This window comes from Talpa europaea, assembly GCF_964194135.1.
Source record: "Talpa europaea genome assembly, chromosome: 12".
Classification (NCBI taxonomy): Eukaryota; Metazoa; Chordata; class Mammalia; order Eulipotyphla; family Talpidae; genus Talpa; species Talpa europaea.
Genome location: NC_140079.1, coordinates 52,047,922 through 52,069,657, shown reverse-complemented (window position 1 = coordinate 52,069,657; position 21,736 = coordinate 52,047,922). Strand labels below are relative to the sequence as shown.

Here is a 21,736-nt window from a genome sequence, read left to right as displayed (position 1 = left end):
TACACAAACCCCAAACATAGGTAGGTGTCAATATTCTGTACTAATTGCATCAAAAAGGAAAAAAAAATCCATGATCCTCATTGCAAGAAAGTTTTTGTGAAATTTCAAACTTTAGCTATTTTTAAAAAATGAACTAGAAATTCATATGTGTATCATACATGTAAAATAATCTTTTATGATCACAATTTCCAGTTTAAAATTCTGGAAGCACTTGTGTCGCACAAAAATAGAAGTATTCTTTTGTGGTAGACAACCAGCTGCTTTTTAAGCAAACAAACAAAAAAAAATACAGTGTTTATGGAGCATCTAATGTACATTGAGAAAATCAAATTTGCTGATTGAATTGGATATTCTGATAGTTTTCAATAATTATCTAATGCCAAAGTGTCTTTTTCTTCTCCAGAGAATATATTAGGTATTAGAGCTCAACAGGAATTCTACACTTGAGGACAGAAACTAGTTCCAATCAGAACTAACGGATAAATTTTTATGAGTAGAAGACCCATATATGGTTCTAATTTAATGTAAACTTGTAATGTTTTGGATTTCAAATTCTGATTTCTACTTTCAAATATGCAGGAATCACTGCTTTCTCTTGAGGGACTGAACTAATATAAAAACAGACTTCCTAGAAGATTTCTACTTCATAAATCCTACTGACTGTGGTGGGAAGAAAAGGGAAGAGACTGAATGAATGCAGCTCCACACATTGTTCAAGTTAAAAAATACAACCCCCCCCCCAAAAAAACACATAATCTAAAACACAGCTTTCCTGCCTTTTCAAGCATACGCTAACAGATGTTTTTGGAACTGAGCTCTTACCATGAACATTGAGGTTAAAATATTTTTTGGCACTTCCTGCTGTGTTCTCAGCAATACACACATACCTGCCGGTATCTGTTATTTGAGTATTTAGAATCTAGGGGGAAAAATGAGGAAATTCCAGCTGAAATTAACAAAGCAACTTGTCATAATTGTCATTATTTTTCAAAATAAGCAATGCATTTTCTCTCTAGTCAATAAAAGATAAAGAGGAAAAAAAAGTATGAACATAATAGTGTTGATGATGGTTTTGATTAAAGTCAATTGAATGAATATTTATAAAGATTTCCAATCAGAAAAGGCAATTTCATACATACCTGTGGTAGGCTGACTACAGCAATGTACCAAATTATGCTTTTACTGCCTTACATACACCCTGTTCAGTGTGACTTTGAAGCTCTTTCCATTAAGTAGTGGAATTTGTGTCAACCTGTGATTGGCTTTGACCAAAAGGATGGGGTAGATTTGGCTCTGTACCATCTCAAGCATAGGCCTGAAAGGGCATTGTGTTCTTTTCCTCACTCTTCTGGAACTTTGCCACCCCCATAGGAGAAGGTCAGGACCAGCCTGCTGGAGTGTGTGGTGTCACATAATGAAGAATCAGTCTGTTAGCAAAATCGAGTCCCCAGAGTTTCAAGAGATCAGCCAAGATCAGCAGAGTTATGACTTCAGTCCACACATACAGATATTTGAGTAGGCCTGGCTGAAACCAGAAGAATCTCTGGCCAATTACAAGATTTGTGAACTAATTAAATGCTCATTCTTTTAAGTCTTCATGTGGCAAGAGCTAGCTAATATAGCAGTTCTATTTATTGATTATGCAGAAATTTCTATCATGTATGTATCTTTTTGTTCTAGACACGGAAACATTTAAGTATTTTGATAAAGGTTGATTACCATCAAATAGAAATATTCATGATGCTCAGAAGATATTTAAAGAATTCAAGTTTCTTTACAAATAGTGGGACTGATTTCTTTTTTAATAAAGAACTCCATGAAGTATGTCCTGTGTTAGATACACAGGGAGTCATGCTTAGACTCTTGGGCCTATAGAATATAACATATATATTCAAGAAATAATTTATTAAGTTGTACCTGACAAAAGAGTTTGTCTTATTTCTATGAGTGCCTACCTTTCTTCTAGAATACTTGAAAAGAAAAATATACCCACTAGAGAACAATTCAAGATATTTATGTGGTTTTCGTTATTATTATTACCATCAATTATTGACTGAAATAGGAAAAAAAATCTATAGGGAAATTTATACCACTAGAATTTTATCATTAGAAATATGCAAAGGATTATAACTTGCTTATTATAATGTGGCTTTCATTACAAAGGCTATTCATTATATAGTGAATTTAGGAATATGTGCGTATGTGTTGTATGCATGTAGTTTCTAGAAGAGTTTACATAAATCTATTAAATGGGAAAATAATTTAAAATGCTCATTGTTGCTAGTGGATATAGAATGAAAAAGAACTTTATATCCTTTTATGGTAGTTGTTACAAATATTTTTAAACCAATAAAAATTACTTTTAAAAGTCAAAAGGCAATTATGACCAACTACAAAGTCAAACAGCTATTTTAAAGCTAATTTTTTGTTTTACTTTTACCTGCAGAATTCTTCCACTGGATAGAAATTTGTGATGCTCATCTTCCAGCAAGGGCTGGCCATCTTTGTGCCAGGAGTTCCTTGGCGTGGGGCTGCCACTGGACAAACACTCCATCATCACACTCCTGCTCACCAGTGCATTCACCTCCTCTGGGAGATCACTGTTTGCTCCCTTGATAAGTGGTGGCACTAATAAGTGATTGCAACAAGAGAGAATGACAGGAAACAAGGTATTTTCTAAATGATTCTGGTTTTCTGACAACTTTAAAGAGTTTGGAATGATAATAGAACTTGAAACCACAACCCTCAAGTCACATATTAATAAAATAGGGTGGCAATAAAAATTAGGTGGATTGGGTTCCTTTTTTCTTTTTTTCTCTCCTTACCTGGGACTAACCTCCCATTTAGACAGTCAGTATAAAAATCACATATTACCCACAGAATTAAAAATAAAAATGGGAATGTTAAGTAAGTTAGGAAAGCTTGTGTTGGTTGCTTTTGTAAATGTAGAAATTAACTTTCAAAGTGAATATTTTTTTCTTAGTTTTGAATGCTTATTTTATGTTTTACATTCATAAAAATGTGCCATATATTTAGCAAACAATAAAGACTATGTTTCATGTTGATGCAGTCTTGTGGTATTTGGGTCTCTTACAAAAACTACACTGAAAATTTGTAAGAGAATCATCAAGGCAACAGGCATATCATAGGATTTCAGCATTATACTGAAGACATGTTTTCACAATCAAAGTTTGGTGATTGTCACCATACTTTAGAAAATATAAAACTTGAACTAAAAGTTTACAAATAATTCCATTTCAGTTTAACTGAGAAATAGAAAACTAACGAAATGTTGGAATATAAAGAGTATAAAAAGTTGGAATATAAAGAGTCCTCATCTTTGACATGGACCTGACCCATAAGGAGGGGCCAGGGGGTGCACTCCAGGTCCCTATGACAGCTTTTTGCCTACAGAGACCCCTAACCCTCCTCTGGATGGGTGAACCCCCTCAGAATTGCTCTTAGTGCCACACAGGAGCATCAAATCTTATGTAGCAGCCCTGATTTAGATGGGATTTGGGGCCAGTTATTTTTTCTTTCTTTGTTTACCTTCCTAGTCTAAACTCATCTCCAACATACTTTCTAATTTCCTTCTAATTTTATAAAACAACACCCTGAAGGCATGAATCACTCCCCTTGACAACTTAAATCTTAACAATCCAATTCAATTTATTTTTGGTTAAACAGTATCATTTACTTGGATCAATTCATTTCAACTTAACTGAATCCCAGTTCTCCCCAAACTACACTACTGTGCCTCTTCATCAGACCCTTCACTGTCCTATACTTAACTTTTACCAGATCTAGGTAAAAATTAGGGCCGGCAGCCTGGAGTACTCCTTCACTGGTCATGATGACATTAGCACTGATCTTTTTTCTACCTTGTCCTAGGTTGCTATGGATGACTATAGAAAGCAGCGACTGAGCCAGATGACTCCAAATTCAATAGCAAACGGTCTATCCCATCCCTCATAGTGGCGGTCAGTTTCTGTTTTTCACAGGTATTTTCAAATACTACCCCTGCCATTGTTTCTCTTGCTTTCATACTTAACAAAAAGGACTATATATACTTGATATGCATTTTCCTTCCAACCATCCTAGTGAGTGGTAATCCATTACCAGGAAACACTAAAATACCCTTAATGATCTCTTGACTACATTTCCCCTCTTCTGGGACCTTGCTCATCAATCCCTGCATCTTTCACACACACACACATACACACACACATACACACACACACACACACACACACACACACACTTGAACCTTTAATTTGTCCCTGTATGTTGGATCATTTCCTTTGGCATAGAATTAAACTCAAATCTCTCTTTAATTTTTTTTCAAATAAGCTGTTTGTCTTAAAATTCTAGTTCACATCTTCCTTCCTGTGCAAAATGTCTTAGAAGTAGTCTTTATTTGTTTCCTTTTATTTCTGATGACTTGCTCAACATTTATTCTCTTGTTCTTTGACTTAGAACCACACCCTGTTATCTAAAATGGTCTTTTGAGATTCACCCATGACTTTTCAGTTTAAAAGTCAATGGCCTCTTTTTCAGTTTTTATTTTTTTTTTAAGATTTATTTATGCATACAAGAGCTGGGGTACAGGCCAGAGATGTGAGGTGGGGAGAGGATCCATCAGAGACAGAACAGGGAACAGTACTTGTAGACTGACTGAAATACACTGCTGACGGGAGCAGCAGGCGAGACAGGAGAGGTCTGCTGCACCATGTCAGTTTCTCCCTGGTTGGCTGGAAATCGAACTCATGCTGCAGAGGCTGTGGATTGCTTCATAGTGTGGTGCTTAACCCCTTGCGCCACCAGGGAGGCCCCTCAGTTTTTATTTTCTTAAAACTAGCTTCAATCTCAGTACTAACCCCCGGATAGGTTTTTTAGTGCCTTGGCATTGGCAACATGGTAGTTTACTGCTTTGCATTAGCTCCTAAGTTTTTCTTCCTTTAACTCTCTTTTCCTTTCTCCTATTTGTAAATGATCCCATGCCAATTTGCTAATTTCACATTTTACCTGGCTATCTTGGTGCCAATTCAAATTCAGTATGTCCAAAACAAAATTGACTTTCCTCTTCCCAAGTTGTGTCATTTTCCCAAATCTTCTACTTTTACTAATCTAGCCATTTTCTTACTCATGCAGGATAAAAGTCTCAGTGTCATCTTATACTCTGAGATGAGGGCCTAATACTTTATACTACTTAATCATCTCTTCTATTATATCTGTTATATCAACTGCTTCCTATATATACCCTCTGCAGTTTCACTAGCTTAGTCTCTTCTAACAGAGCATCTATTTGTTCCTGTTTCTAGTAACATTGCCTCTCATTTTCCTCAAAGGTAAAACAATTTTTCCACTCTTAGTCCAAACATTTAGATGGAGGTTACTGTGGTCTAATGGTAGTCATATAAACTATTACTTAGTCTTGTCAGTTAGTCTTTTAGTCTCTATAAGTGATTCAGGTATGGATATGTAATTCATTCTTGGCTAATTAAAGCCACTCAACTCTAATGTTAGGACTTAACTTGTAAATAGTAGGAAAGAAAAGCTTTTCTTCAGTTGTGAATGTCAGAGAATATGCAAGAACTAGAGTGTCCAGTGGCCAACTTGGCATCCAAGCGGATCCCCTACCCGAGACCGAGAGTGATGCTAATGGAGAAAAACAATGCCAAAAGAAAGTGAAAGGTGGACCTCCCTGGTGGCGCAGGCAGTTGAGCGCCGCACTGTGAAGCTGTCCACAGCCTCTGCAGCACGGGTTCGATCCCGGCCAGCCGGCGAAAATCCCACATGGCTGGGTCAACCTCTCCTGTCTCGCCCGGTGCTCCCCTCAGCAGTGTATTTCCTCAGTCTGCCTCTTCTGTTTCCCGCTCCGTCTCTGGTGAATCCTCTCACCCTCCCATGCATCTGGCCTGTACCCAGGTTCTTGTATAAAAAATAAATCTTAAAAAAAAAAAAAGAAAGCCAAAGGTAAAGTCTAGTTGATCTCTTTTCAGTTACAGAAGTCAGACTTGACTGCAATCAGCTCTCCTCTGGCACTCTTCTGGTTTAAGAGTCAATGAATTCTTCTTCTTCCTTTTTTTTTTTTTTTGTTTAAGCCAGTTTATTTTTTAATACATCAGGAGTCCTAACTAATGTGCTCTCAGTTTATGTAAGACAACTAACTAACTCCTGGGGGAGAACTATACATTTCTGATTATTGTCTCTAAAATGTAAAGTGCAACATCTTGCAAACATTCATTCTTCAAAAAAAGTTTGAGTCAAAGAATACATAGTCAACAAAGAAAACCAACTTACAGAGTACACGGACATCGTACTGAAGTGAATCTTCTCCAGCCTCATTCACAGCCACACAGGTATATCTCCCAGCATCTTCTACTTTAGCCCGGGGGATCTGCAGCACTCGCCCTCCTAAAAGTACCCCCACATGTTTATCTTTCAAAATCTTAGCATGAATACTGGTTATAAACAGAGGCAGCATTTTCCAGGTCTAATGCCTTCCTTACATTCAATTTCAAGTTTCTTACTGCATCCGGTGATTTAGTTTTTTAAACCCAGATACCATTTTTATAATAAATGTTGCATTATTAAAGAGTAATCCAACAGAATCAGATCACCTGATAAGTTAATAAATAGTTCATGTATATTTGTCTATAGAGGTGAATGTTAATTTTGTCCCTCATTATATTCCACATGTCATGTCAATATGTAGGCACTTCTTGCTGATACAATTTAGAACACATATCAAAGATGTTTTCACTGTTAGATATTAAGTGTTGGTTTGGGAAAGTACTAACCAGGGATACAAAAGATACAAAGTATACTATTTTACATGTAACCCTGAAAGAATAACATTGTATTTTTAACTTTTCATGTTGCTACTATTTCAAATTTAGAGAAAAGTTGCAATAATTGTACAAGAAATTTTCACTTATGCTTACCAATAATTTTTATTTCACTCCATTTGTTTTATCTCTAACATATACATAACATTTTTCTGAACCATCTGAGAGTAAGTTGGAACCATAGTTGGAGACATTTACCCCCCAAATATTCATAAATCTATATTTCATAAGGACAATCTCTTATATAACCATAGTACAATGATAAAATCAGAAAAGTTTAAATCTATATAAAACTATTATTGAATTTTATAGTCCATATTCAAAGTTCATCATTATTACAGTAATTGCATATAGCTTTTCTTCCCAAACTCTGATCCAATTTAGGACCACATATTACATTTAATTGTCATTTCTATTTAGTGTCTTTTTATTTATTTTTTTAATTATTTTTTTTTAATTTTTTTTAATAGAGGCATGTTTTATTTATTTATTTATTTATTCATTTGTTTGTTTTGTTTATACATGCACTGGGTACAGTCAGAAGAGAATTCACCAGAGCCAGAGCGGGGAGCAGAGCAGGCAGAAGGACCGAAGTACACTGCTGAGGGGAGCAGCGGGCGGCAGGAGAGGTCTGTGTGCCATGTGGGACCCTCCTCCGGTGGCTGGGGAGCAGCCGGGGATCGAACCGGCGCTGCAGAGGCTGCTGGCAGCTTCGCAACCCAGCGCTCAACCGCTGCGCCACTGGGGAGGCCCTTTAGTGTCTTTTTAAAAGTTAAGTGAGATGAAATTTACATACAGCAGAATTCATTGACCTTAAGTGTAAAATTTGATAATTTTTGACACACCTATTTGAATGTTTGCTAAAAGTACAAATTATAATTCCATCATAATTTGAACATCTCCTTTCCATTAATAAGCTAAATAACCAAGATATTTCAAACCAATAACCTTTATGATTGAGTTATGATAGATGTGTTAATAAATGGAATAACTTTTTACAAATATATTTAGAGTATCATTAATAATGTACAGAAATCAAACAGATGAATTCATCATACTACTAGAGAAATGCTAGCACAGGAAGCCAAAGGACTTTAAGTGGACAGAATATCTTGTGGCAGATCAGAAAACTAACTAAGGTGTTCTATACTATGTCAAATACTTGACCTGTACTCCTCTGGCTTGAAGCTACTTGGACATGAGTGGCATTCAACAGCCTGTGTTAGTAATTCCACTGATTTAAAACATGGAAGAAGTTCAATTTTCACCTGTTCACACCAATCTTTACCTGGTAAAATCAACACTCTGTCACTTGAGGTCAGAGGATGGCCATCTTTGTACCACGTCAGGGTAGGAGGGGGAGCAGCATTTGTCTCACAGTAAAGAGAAATGGGATTGTTGATGATCACATCCTTTGCTTCACCATTCCTGCCAGTATCCAGCATGTTTCCCATTTCCCAGAGTTTCTGAAAACTCGGAGGAACTATGAAGGGAAGACAAGAAATTTTGAACATATGTGAATACCAGTGTCAAGTCATTAAACAAAGATTTTGACTGTATTTTCACAAGAGTGATGTGTAAAAGTCATACATTACACAATGGGAAAATATTTTCAAGTATTTATACACCTACCTACTCTAGCCCTTAGCCAAAAATAGTAGTAGACCAAAGTTGATTGACTCTCCTGTGGAAGAACAAGAAATGTGGGCCTCAAATGCAGCACTACCTGGTAAAGGGTGTTAGTCCTTATGGGGTCAGTGCTCAGGGAGGAGTTACTGCTATAAACGTGGCTATGCAATACAATTATAGCAGGAAAAGCTAATTTTGAAGAACCATTAAAAAACTCTGACTCAGCTGAGAGCATTTTCCAATGATGTATTTTAGTAAGAACGTAAATGATCTAGTAACAAAAATAATGACATTCTGAAATTTTGGGGTGGGGAGAAATATGAACGTTTTAGAAGGTAATTTTAATTGCACATCAAAAGCATTGAAAAAAGTATGCTACACTTAAGCTAAAATTAGCATCTTATGAAAAATCAAAGATGTGCTACAGTTTTACCTAAAAGATGCTCAGTGACACATGTAAATAATCAAAACTTGGAAATATGTCAGACATTCAACAATAGAAATCTGATAAATAATAGATATTCAACTGATAAAACTGGTATAGTTATTAAAAACCATATTCAGAGTAACAGTATCAACAATAACAGGTATCATTTCTTCACCATTTTTCTAAAAGTTTTACTTTATCTTAGTTAGAACTCAGCACAGTTCTCTAAGGTTTTCATTTTAGAAGTGAACAAACTGGAACTCAAAATATTTAGGTAACTGGGCCTCCCTGGTGGCGTAAGGGGTTGAGACACAACCTATGAAGCTGTCCACAGCCACTGTAGCACAAATTCGATCCCTGGCCAGCCAGGGAGCAACCCACATGGTGCAGCAGACCTCTCCTTCTCACCCACTGCTCTCCTTGGCAGTGTATTTCAGTCAGTCTGCCTGTTCTGTTCCCCACTCTGTCTCTGGTGCATCCTCTCACCTCCCACACCTCTGGCCTGTACCCCAGTTCTTGTATGCATAAATAAATCTTTAAAAAATAGTTAGGTAACTTGTCCAAGTCACAAAATTTGTAGGAGACTAAATCATCATTCAATTTCCAGTCTGACTACTTTAAATTGTATACCACTTTCCTGTCTTCCATGTAAATGCTATTTAAAAAATCATGATATAATATTAGTGGAAGGCTAATGCAACAGAAAAGTATGTACTGTGTGATATAATACATTTGTAAATAAGGTATACATAAAAAATATCAGAAGGAAGCATATAAAAATCATGGAAAGTAATCCTAAATGATGGGATATTTTCTTCTTTGTTAATTTCTCAAGTTTTCAACAATGAATTTACATTATTGTCAACAGAAAAAAAATAAGCCAAGTCAAATCTTTTTTCATTGTTTTGACAGATCACATAATTTAAATTACCAATAAAAAGTGTATCAGTATTACCTTGTATATTCACATCAAAGTCCAGCTCATCTTCACCTGCAATATTAGATGCTACACAGGTATATCGCCCCGTGTCAGATATTTGTGCCTCCTTTATTTGAAGTATGTGTCCATTTGCAGCAATATTAACATGATCATCTGATTTAAGAGGCTGTGATTTAATTACAATAATGTTAGCATAAAATATTCAAGTAAATGATCTAAGAGACCATACAGTTAATGCATTTTATTATTTGTTAATAAAAAAAGTGAAATATTCAAAGTAACAATAAAAATAATTAACTTTGTATGATTGTTAAAAATTATAACTCAGAGTTGAGATCTGTGTCAGGTATTTCTGAGGGGTACACATTTACACATTTTTAGGATGAAAATGTTCTTCAGTACCATACCCATGTAGGAAAAAATTTTTCAGCTGATCTCACAATACATTAAGAAAGCATATCTTTGGGCCTCCTTGGTGGCACAAGGGGTTAAGCACTGCACTATGAAGCAGTCTTAGTCCTCTGCAGCATGAGTCCCATCCCCAGCCTGCCAGGGAGCAACCCACATGGCAAAGCAGATCGCTCCTGTCTCGCCTGCTGCTCCCATTAGCAGTGTGTTTCAGTCTGTCTGTTCTGTTCCCCACTCTGTCTCTGGTGAATCCTCTCACCCCCTATCTGTGGCCTGTACCCCAGCTCTTATATGCATAAATAAATAAATCTTTAAAAAAAGAGAAGCATATTGGGCCTCCCCAGTGGCGCAGCAGTTGAGCACTGGGCTGCGAAGCTGCCCACAGCCTCTGAAGCGCCAGTTCGATCCCTGGCCGCCAGTGAGGATCCCACAAGGTGCGCAGATCTCTCCTGCCGTGCCCGCTGCTCCCCTCAGCATTGTACTTCGCGTCAGTCTGCCTGTTCTGCTCCCCACTCTGGCTCTGGTGAATGCTCTCACCCTCCCACGCTTCTGACTGTACCCAGTGCTTGTATAAATAAATAAATAAATAATGATGTTTCTTTAAAAAAAAAAAGAAGTGTATCTTTTATTATGCTTTGCTAATATGTGGAAAATGCTAAACTTTTTAAAATACAAGACTGAGGGCATATACACAGTCTAATCTGATCTAAAAATCAGTATTGTTTATTCACAAATGTAATTATTTTGTAAATAAAAATTTTTAGCCTAGAGATATTCATATTATGTCATAGTGGTAAAATTAGTAAACTTAAGACATCTATCATGTTCTAAACCTTTCCATTCATACTAAATTCCCTTCTATCCTTGCAGGTTCTAGTTCTAGTTTACTGTCATTCCTTTTAATGCTGCTTTTCTTTAATGCCATTTCCTCTCATCTTTTCTTGAATTTGCTCCAATCAGAGTTTTACCATCACTATATGACCAAAACAGCATGGTTCAAGTCACCAGTGACATCTCTATTGTTAAATTCATCAGCCAATTCTCAATATTTTAACAGACGAATGACATTTAACATACTTAATTTGTTTTTATTTTGGAATACATTCCTCCCTTATCTTTTGTGACACTTGACTCTCTTTTCTACAACCTCTAAATGTAGCGGTTACCCTAGGGCTTAATTCTTGGGCCTGTTCTATCTAAACTCACTCTCCTTATGATCTCATTCAAAAGCGTGACTCATCTCTTCCTCTTGCATGCTGCCACCACTGTTCTCCACACAAATACCATTTCTCTTTTGGATCACTGAAATAAATTCATATCTGGACCCTCTTTTTATTTCTCCCAATACAGAAACCAATACAATCCTTTCAAAATCTTTTTAAGTTTTTTTTTTTTTTTTTTTTTAGGATTTATTTATTTATTTATACAAGCACTGGGTACAGTCAGAAGCACAGGAGGGTGAGAGAATTCACCAGAGCCAGAGGGGAGAGCAGAGCAGGCAGAAGGACCGAAGTACACTGCTGAGGGGAGCAGCGGGCGGCAGGAGAGGTCTGCGCGCCATGTGGGACCCTCGCCTGCAGCCAGGGATCGAACCGGCACTGCAGAGGCTGCGGACAGCTTCGCAACCCAGCGCTCAACTGCTGTGCCACCGGGGTGGCCCCAATCCTTTCAAAATCTTAAGTCAGACCATATAACTTTTTTTTTTTGAAGTGTCATTGGTTTGCCATTGTATATGATTTAGAGATATTTAATCACACCATTGAGGTGTGTGTTATCATGCCCCACACCCACCACCAAGGCACCCACAGCCCTATACCAGAGTCCATTGTACTCCCTTCCCATCTTGCTCACCCCTTTCCCTGCTCCTCTGGTAGCCTCAAATCTATAGTGAGATTTCTAGGGTTTGTTATTTGTTTTTATTTGGCCCTTTGTTTTGATTCTCTGTATTTGACATGTAAGTGAAACCATCCGGTATTTGTCTTTCTCCGGATTTATTTTGCTTAGCATAATCTCCTCCAGTTCCATTCATAATGTCCCGAAAGTCAAGAGTTTATCTTTTTTTCTTTTTTTTTGTAGCTGAGCAATATTCCATTGTGCATATCCACTACATCTTCTTTATCTGCTCATCTGTCTTTGGGCACTGAGGTTGTTTCCAGATCTTGGCTATTATGTTCACATTTCCCCAGGGTCTTCTCATGGGAATAAAGACAACTGGTCTACAAGGCAGTATGATCTGCTCCAATCTTTCGCTCATTTCTGTGTTCCCCCAAATTACTGTGTTTCAGCTAAAGTGGCTCAGGGCCTTAGCATTTGTAATTCTCTTTATTTTAGATTACTCCCCCCATCCCTCAGTTATCTTGTATCTGTTTTCTTCACTTTTTTTGAAATTCTGTTTGAATATCACCTTATTGGTATGTTCTTCCCTACATAAATAAAAGATTATACTCTCCACATTCACAGTTCGTCTTCCTGACCAAGATATTTCCATAACATCTATCCCATCTGGCACATCAGATGTTTTATGGTTTGTTCAGTTTTTGTCTCCCCAAATTTTATGCAAGTAGAGATTCTTGTCTCATTACCTCAAAGCTGTTGGGAGGATCACACCTATATGTCTGGCAAATAGTATTTGCTTAATAAATAATCTGCAATAAATCATTGTTAACATATCATTTATATAAGCTAGCATAAATTAATTTTTCTGTGCTAAAAATACCTCAGATCATGGTCAACAAAACTCAAAAGTTTGATCAAAATTTATTGTGGTTAACACTGACACTATTTTTAGTGGGTTTTTTCCAAAACACTACTTTTTCAAACACCAGTGCTTATGTAAAGAATAAAAGAACAATAGAAGGGATATGGAAATTAAAAGCCAGTATTTTTTAGTATACCTTCTAGGTGACCGCTCCCAAGCCCTGAAACATTTAGCAGTTTAACTAGAGGATCATAATTGAATCATTGCAAGGTCTGGATCTGAAATTTAATTTAACTCTTTACGGTAAAGTTAAAATGAAACAAACTGCTCATTCTTCATTCATGCAGTTTTAGTCAACTCAGCTTTTACAACTCAGCTTTTATTTTAAAATTTAAAATAAAAATAAGATTTCAATGGAGAAAGAAATTGTTTCCAAGCGAACTCACTCAGAATTGATGTTGTACCATGAAGTATGCTGTTAATCAGAAGGGAAACGGTAAACAGAACATGGTGAGTGTTCCATATTTATCCTTTTCCAATGGCTTCCAGATGAAACTTGCTTATTTTATAAGAGGTGATTTTTTTCCCTAGCTGCCAGTATTGCAAAATCCATCTGTGACTTGAAAAATTAAAGGTCTATCTCTCTGTACCTTAAATTATGGCTCTGACCTGAACTTCCATAACTGGAATTTAACTGACCATTTGGTTGATGATGTGTAAAACAGGTCAAATGTCAGCTGAGCTATGTCACATCCGTATTAATAAGCACAGTGCTAGCAGCTAAAAAAAAATATTTTGGTCTAGAAACACCAGAGTATATGTCTTTAAAACTAGCATGAAAGAAAATAAGTTGAATGAGAAATAAGTGTGTGTGGTCTCAGAGTCAGATCACATTAACTGTGGGATCTGCCTGTTATTTAAAGTCTCTCATTGCCACCAGTTCATTGACTTGTGCACCTAATAAAATTCAGCTTTTCTCTTCATCTTGGAATATTAAAAAATGTTACTTTTTATAAATGAATTAAAGATGTTCAGAGAAAACTGTCAACTCAATACCAAAGTTATACCTATCATTCTAAGGTGATTTAGCTCTTTCTGTGTTTCTTCTTTGCAAACTTTACTTACTCTGTAAAATCACAGAAAACAAAACATTCCTCAGTGGGAAGGTGACTGGATATTCATAGACCATTGCTAATGTACACAAAAACAAAATGTACAGTCACCAGTGATGGAATGATACCACAACTGTTGTATGTAGTTCAAGGTTTTTTTTTTTTTTGCTTTTAATTTCTAGGTTCATGGACAAACTGGCTTTAAGATGACATTGATTCTCTGAGTCACTTGCACCTATTTTTTTTAATTGACCATTTTAGTCTTTAACAAACTACAAGTGAATGAAAAACTTGTGACTGGCCTGTCCATCCTTGTACCAGCTGAGGGAGGCAGAAGGAATTGCATAAGCTTCACATTCCAAGGTCAGGGTGTTGTTTACTTTGATCTTGACTTCTTTCGGGGAAAGACCTGACCCCAAAAGGTCCCCTTTATTGATTATGGGTGGAACTGCATTTAAAAAAATGAAGATTAAAGAGTTAAACATTAGTTCATTTAAACACATGGAATACAGCAGAAATCAAATTAAGGATTGTTTAACATGAAAATAAGGAAATAACTGAGACACTTTTTATGCTCCATTTTTATGCAGGACCCAAGCTAACATTTTTAGAAACAGCATCGTTCAGATAGAGTGTGAAGAAAACATTTTTCTTCATCATTATAATCTTATCAAATAGGCTAATGATCTTTATAGAGCAGTTAGTTTCATTTGTTCCAGGTACCCAAGACAGTCTGAGCATGACACATAAAATGCATTTTATTGGTCATTAAAGGAACCTAGTCAAATAACAAAAGACAAAAAAAAAAGATACTCTTCCTTTTTAAGAACAAAAAGGAAGTCCTGAAATGTAGACATCATTAAAGGTAGCTTAAGCTTAGCTTTTTTTCTTTCTTTCTTTCTTTTGGACAGGCTAATGTAGAGTGGATCAACCTCAAGTCACTTTAGGATGTGGATTAGAGATTGTTCATTTAAACAGTTTGTGTATGCAAATACTGTAACTCAGCCCTGAAAGTAATTCAGAAGAAAACAATAGAGAAACTTAAGGCAGAGCCACTGACAAGTTCTCCAACAAGAGGTCCGTGAGCAGACTGAGTGGGCGCCTCACATATTTAAGCAATTGAAGTCATGGGCATAATGCTTAATTCAACTTCCATCTTAATGAAGCAAGCTGCATAGACAATAATCTTTAATGATGAGTAGAAATAATTATGAATCCACAATGAAAAACAGGACTGAAACAGAAAACTTGGGCAAGATATGATCACACTGTTCTTTCAGAACTTACTGTAGACCTTCACTTCATAGTGCTTGATCATCTCCCCGGCCTCATTAGTGGCTACACAAGAGTATCTTCCAGCATTGTTCTCCTGTGCATTTAGGATCTGCAGGGTCCTACCACCTAAAAAATGGAACATCAAAGGGTCACTGATGTCACAGTGAGAGCAGAATATGCACAAACTACCAAATTTTAGCTCTTACCACTAACATATTGTTTCTATATGCCAATTCTGTGGCAGGTATTTGACAAAAAACAAACTGTAATATAGACAGATGACAAATGGGCACTGCCTGGTGGGTGATGATAGTCCTCTAAAGTAATGAATCCCATGCTCATTCTGATACCCACATGGTTCTATACATAATCAAGCTAAGGTCATTTTATTCTCTTTAAACAAGGTCTTCTGCCTTTGTCTCTTCTTCCTCTCATCTGTCTGGTTTATCAGTAGAGCTTGAGCTTACTAAGATAGTTTTTATTATGAAAACTTCCTCCTTAAAAATCTTTAATGCCTTTAGTTGGCTGAAAGCATAAAGTTAAAAGTTTTAATCCAGGCATTGTAAACATGACTCCAATCTCCTACCCTTCTCTCTTTCTCTTTCTCTCTCTCTCTCCCTCTCTCTCTCTCTCACACACACACACAAACAATATCTACACTCAAGTGGGAGGTAAGTATTTAATTATTGCTTGCATATAAGTAGGCCATTCTCATTTTGTACCTTTCCAGTGCTATTCATTCTGATGGATCTGAGATCTCTCCCAACTCAATTCCAACCAATGAAATTTTGTAACTTTTTTAAAGATTGGCTTAAGTTCTAACTGCAACAAAGCATTTCCAAGCCACTCCCACCCATGGTGGCCATTTTCTTTTGAGAATTCTCATAAAATTTAAGATTAACCCATTTATCATGTCCCTTAACAGCTCAGAATCCATATCATTATTCAGATTCATGGTATAAACTTTCCACAAATATTATCTCTTGCATGTAAGAGTATAAATTTCTTAAAATTGGCAATCATAACTTTGAATTCTTTTTATTTTCACACATATCACCAGGTATCAATGAGGGATAAAGAAACTCAAACTAAACACTAACACTCCTTCAAGATTCAATTCAATAAGACATAAATTTCTATCCTTTCTGGCATTCCACATCATAAAATATTTCAGCAATTAGCAACTATCATGCTGTTTATTTGTCTTTATTTAGATATTTTATTGTTTTTTTCAAGAAAGTAATTTCTAGGATTATAAGATATATACAGATAGTTTTAAATATTAAAATACCATAAAACACAAACAATAACATAAATATTTTTTAGGAAATAACTGATGGTTCTGCTTTTCAACAATCATACATGCTACAGTTTCATCCTGAACATCTGAAGTAAACTAATTACCTGGAAGAATACGAATATTTTGGTTGGATTCTAAAGGAGTTCCATCCTTAAACCAGGTAATGGTAGCGGGAGGGTAAGAATAAGCTTCACAGACCAAAGATGTGGGATTGTTAAGGATAACTGTGACATCTTCGGGGCTGCCATCACTATCAACACCAGCGATTGTAGGAGATACTAAAAAACATTTAAAGTTTGATCAAATAAATATATTTAGATATTTCTAATGGATTCCTAAATTTCCATTTTATTAACTTGAACAAATCCATTCCTTGTTACAATTGCAAGACATAATTATTGTTTTTATCCTACACAAAAGCAGTGAGAACCTCTAAAAGCAATAGATGAAATGGCACACAAAAAGGAATCATGACACAAAGTAATAAGGGCAATAATGGAAATTTTTGGTGCAGGATATATGAAGGTACCATTTAACCCAATCCGAAGTGTAGGGAAAGGAGTGTCATAAGGAAAGACCTCATAAAGGAGGGTTTTTCAAAGTGAGACTTAAAGAATTATTGGTAGTTAGGAAGTAAAAGAAGGGAAACTAGTAAGAAGAGGGAGCATGTTACGAGCAGAGTAGTGTAAACAGAGGGGAAAGCAGGGAGCAAATTGGATGGGTTTGAGGGTGTCAATACTCAATACTGAAAGAAAGGGGGTCAGAGACAGGTACATTTGCTTCATGAAAAATACTGAAGGATTGAACCGCACATGGAAAGCAGGCAGGAAGAGGAGGAAGTGTGTAAAGGAAGATTTAGCATGCCAATTGGCAGGACTTGAGAGAACTGAGGGCTAAGGGAAAGCAGAGTCAATGATAACTTCTGGTTTTCTTGCTTGGGGATCTAGGTAGACTGCAATGAAGCAACAGAAATAGAAAACATGGAAAATGATGGACATTTAGGAGGGGAAAATGGTGTTCTCATTTTGAATTTCTTGATTTTTAAGTGCCCATGAGAGTTCCAGGTAGAAATGGCCAAATGGAAACTACATAGAAATCGGAACCTTGAAAGAAAGATCTGGGTCACAAACAATTATGGGTGCCTTGGTGGTGGATGTGGTGTGGTAATATTTATCTGAAGAGGTGTGATCTTATACTTCTGAATCATATACAGTGTTAAAAACCAATGTTACCTCAAAAAAAAATAAAAAGAGCCAAACATCTATAGAAGGTGAAAATTAAATTGCTAGGAATTAAATTCATTACTTGAAGAAAATATCTGGAGTAAAAAGAGCAATGTAGTATGGAAAAAATGCTAGGTATCCTAATGTTTAAGAGATGGGTTAATTAAGAGTCTCCACAGGAGAGAGAAAGGGAGCAATCAAGTGTATGCAAGGATAACTAGTGAAGAAAACAGGATAATGTCCAAAACATTAAAATAAAGAGCAAAAAAAGTTATTAGAGCTAACAAAAGGTAGTAGCCTTTGCTATAGCAATGTCCAAAATGGTATGGGCAGGAGTCCAATTTTAGTGGAATAAGACAGGGAGTGGTTGAAATATGAAGTGACAGAGATGGTAGCTTCAGGAGGGTGGATGGTAGGAATTACTGACATACCAAAGAAGGTGGAAAGATACAGGCTCAAGGGCATAAGTGCAACCAGTAACTGAACGTGCATAACTCATCCCTGGGAAAAGAAACGGGAAAGACACTGAATTATGGCTGAGTACGTTAGAAGTTACAAACATACGCAAATAGTCTTAACTTTATGAAATTGATGAAAAAGAAGGCTTTGATTCAGATCATTTAATGAATGAGAGAGAATGACAAGAAATAGATAAGCAACCAGGAAGTGGTGGCGGTGGTATTGGTGGGATAGTCAGATGCAATGGTTTGGGATACCTAAGATAAAGAATTAAAGAGATTTCTACTGGAAAGATTTCTAAGGAATTAGGGTCTCTTGGGAAGAGTCAGATTTCAATTACAGCAGAAACATAGTTTATTGATTATTGAAGTAATGCTGATTTATAACATTGTATTGAATTCAGGGATATAACATGATAAACCACATCTGTCTACACAACAGTGTGTTTACTATGACAGTCTAGTTTCCATCTATTACCATACAACTGCCTGTTTTGATCTGATTTATCCACCGCTCTTCCCCTGTCCCTTCTAGTAGTCATTATTTTGTTTTTATAGTATAATAGTGTTTTATTTTGTTCTTTAAATTGTTTTGTTTCTTTATTGCCATATGAGTGGAATCAGTCTTGTCAGTTTTGTCTTTCTCACTCTGACTTATTTTACTTAATGTAATACCATGCAGGGCCATCTCTGTTGTGGCAAAAAGTAGAATTTCATCTTTTTTTTTATAGCTAGAGAGTATTCTACTATGTATATATACATTTTCTTTATCCACACATACATTGATGAGCACTGAAGTTGTTTCTAACTCTCAGCTATTGCAAATCATGTTGAAATGAACATGGGGGTCCATATATCTTCTCAAATTAGTATTTTCTAATTCCTTTAATATCTAGGATGGGATAGCTGGATCATATGGTATCTCTTTATTCTTTGAGGAATTTTCATACTGTCTTCCAAAATGGCTGAACCAATTTATATTACCATAAAACATGGATGAGGCTTTCCATTTGTCTGCACCCTCACCCACACTTGCTGTTACTTCTATTTTTTATAATAGTCATTCTCACAGGTGTGAGGAGATACTGTGCTTCTGATTTGCATTTTCCCAATAAAAGACTTAAGTTTTCATGTGACTGTTTTTTTTTTTTTTTCATGTGACTGTTAGGCTCCTGTATTTTTTCTTTGGAGAAATGTCTATTCAGTTCCTTTGCCCATTTTTAAACTCAGGCTGCTTTTGTTGTTAAGTTTTATATGTGTTTGGATATTAACCCTTTGTCAAATGAATGATGTGTAAAATATCTTCTTCAGTCAAAAGCCTTTTCATTTTGATGATATTTTGCTTAAAAGAAGTAGTTTTTCAGTTTTATGTATACAATTTGTTTACTTTTGCTTTTGCTTCCCTTGCTGTTAGAGACATAGCTACAAAGATATAAGGCTGAAATAAAAAAGCTTATCACCTATATTTTCCTTCTATGTCTTTTTATACTTTTAGCTCTTATGTTCAAGTCTTTAGTCAGTTTGCATTGCATTTTGTATAAAATGTAAGAGGGGGGTCTAGTTTCATTTTTTTGCATATAGTTTCCCAATTTCCCCAACATCATTTATTGAAGAGGCTTTCCCTACTCAATTGGATATTAGCTCCTTCATCATAAATTAGTTGTCTATATATGTGTAGGTCTATTTCTGGGCTCTAAATTTTGTTCCATTGATTTGCATGTCTTTTTATTTCACTGCTGTACTGTTTTGAGTATGTATATTATTGGATACCATATTGCTTTGTAGTACAGTTTCAAGTCCAGGTGTGTGGTAGCTCTATTTCTATTCTTTTTTTTTTTTCAAATGATGGTTTGGGGGTCTTTTGTAGTTTCAAGTAAATTTTATGATTTTTTTTGTTATAGTTTCATAAGAATGCTATTGAGATTTTGATAGGGATGCATTGAATTTACATATTATTTTAGGCAAAATGCCCATTTTACAATGTAAATTCTTCCAATCCATGGAAGAGCTTTCTAATTTTTGGTGACATTTTTAGTTTCTTTTGTTAACATAATTTTCAGTGTGCAGGTCTTTCACCTCTTTCGTTACTTATTTCTAGATATTTTATCTTTTTGGTACAATTGTAAGCAGACTGTTTTCTTACCTTCCCTTTCTTCTAAGTTTATTGTTTATGTATAGAAACACAACCAGGGCTGAGAATTTGCCTTTTTTACACTAGTAGCTATGCAATGAGCACAGATGTATTAGAATCAACTGACTCATAAACTTAACAATTATTCATGTATTTGTTATTCAATGCTATGTTGAGTACTGGGGCTAAATATTATACAACAAAAAGAGAGTTCTGCCTTAGGACAATTATAGCTATATTTAATTATTATGAATATATACCATTCATTTAACACTTTATAAATTACCCAGTATTTCGAACAGCTTTCTTTGTATGCATATCTCTTTAGTTAGTTAGACGATGAGCTTCCAGATGACACGTGTGGGAGGCTCCTATATATAGGACTATGTATTAGTAAAATAGGCTAGCCAATAAGTACAAAAGGAAAAAATGCAGGAAGGTATATACTCAAATACACATCAGTTGATTTTAGGATAAAGAAAGCATTTTAATAGTAGTAATCAAACACAATACATTTAGGTGCTGTATTTAAAATTTTGATAATTGCTTAAAAAGTAAGAATCTATTTTATTGTCATTCCTGAGACACATGCATAACTTGGACACTGTAGGAAATGAATATAAAGTTATTTAATCATTCCTAGTACTCAAAGACCATAAAATGGACAATGACCAATAATGGCAGAATCTCATAAAGCAAAGGTAACATATCTCAGGTCATGTTCATTTCACTATTGACCTGTTTTTCTTTGACCAGCATATATTTACCCTTTACTACTCCTTATTTAACATCTCTCTTGTCCATAGTCATGTCCCTAACACAAGTCACCTTGCTTGGATTATAGTAGCTATTCTAAGTAGAATGAATGAATGAATGAATGAATGAAAGAAAACACCAAACCTACACAAACATTTGCCCTTAAATAACTAAATTCTATAGTAGGGACATTAACTGAGAATAAAAAGATTTAGTCAAGTGTGATTCTTCAAGATTCAGAATAATATTATACCTACCTAACACATTCAGACTGAAGATTTTGCTCTTGTCACCGGCTGTATTAGAAGCCAAACATGAATATCTTCCAGTGTGTGATACTTGGGCATTGGTAATTTGAAGAAAACGACCACCAGACATAATGTGGTAGGTATCATCTTCTTGAAGGAGCTGCCCATCTTTGTGCCATGTTATTTTTGGCACTGGAATTCCTGTAACAAAAAATCATTTCTGAGAACTGGCCAATAATCACATGCCTGCAACTGATAACTGAAAGAAAGCATTTTTCAC

The 21,736-nt window shown here is 35.8% G+C and overlaps 1 protein-coding gene across 1 annotated transcript in view; it reads right to left on the bottom strand.

Moving 5' to 3' along the window:
• Positions 1-21,736, bottom strand: part of HMCN1 (hemicentin 1) — a gene marked incomplete at both ends in the record, with an annotated part of 509,757 nt that overhangs the window by 124,463 nt on the left and 363,558 nt on the right. The window contains 9 exons of the mRNA XM_084251187.1: positions 823-919; positions 2,441-2,628; positions 6,304-6,417; positions 8,140-8,334; positions 9,863-10,013; positions 14,368-14,513; positions 15,353-15,466; positions 16,745-16,918; positions 21,466-21,657. Of these exons, the coding sequence (XP_084107313.1) occupies positions 823-919; positions 2,441-2,628; positions 6,304-6,417; positions 8,140-8,334; positions 9,863-10,013; positions 14,368-14,513; positions 15,353-15,466; positions 16,745-16,918; positions 21,466-21,657 (1,371 nt within the window). The remainder of the gene's footprint in view (positions 1-822; positions 920-2,440; positions 2,629-6,303; positions 6,418-8,139; positions 8,335-9,862; positions 10,014-14,367; positions 14,514-15,352; positions 15,467-16,744; positions 16,919-21,465; positions 21,658-21,736) is intronic.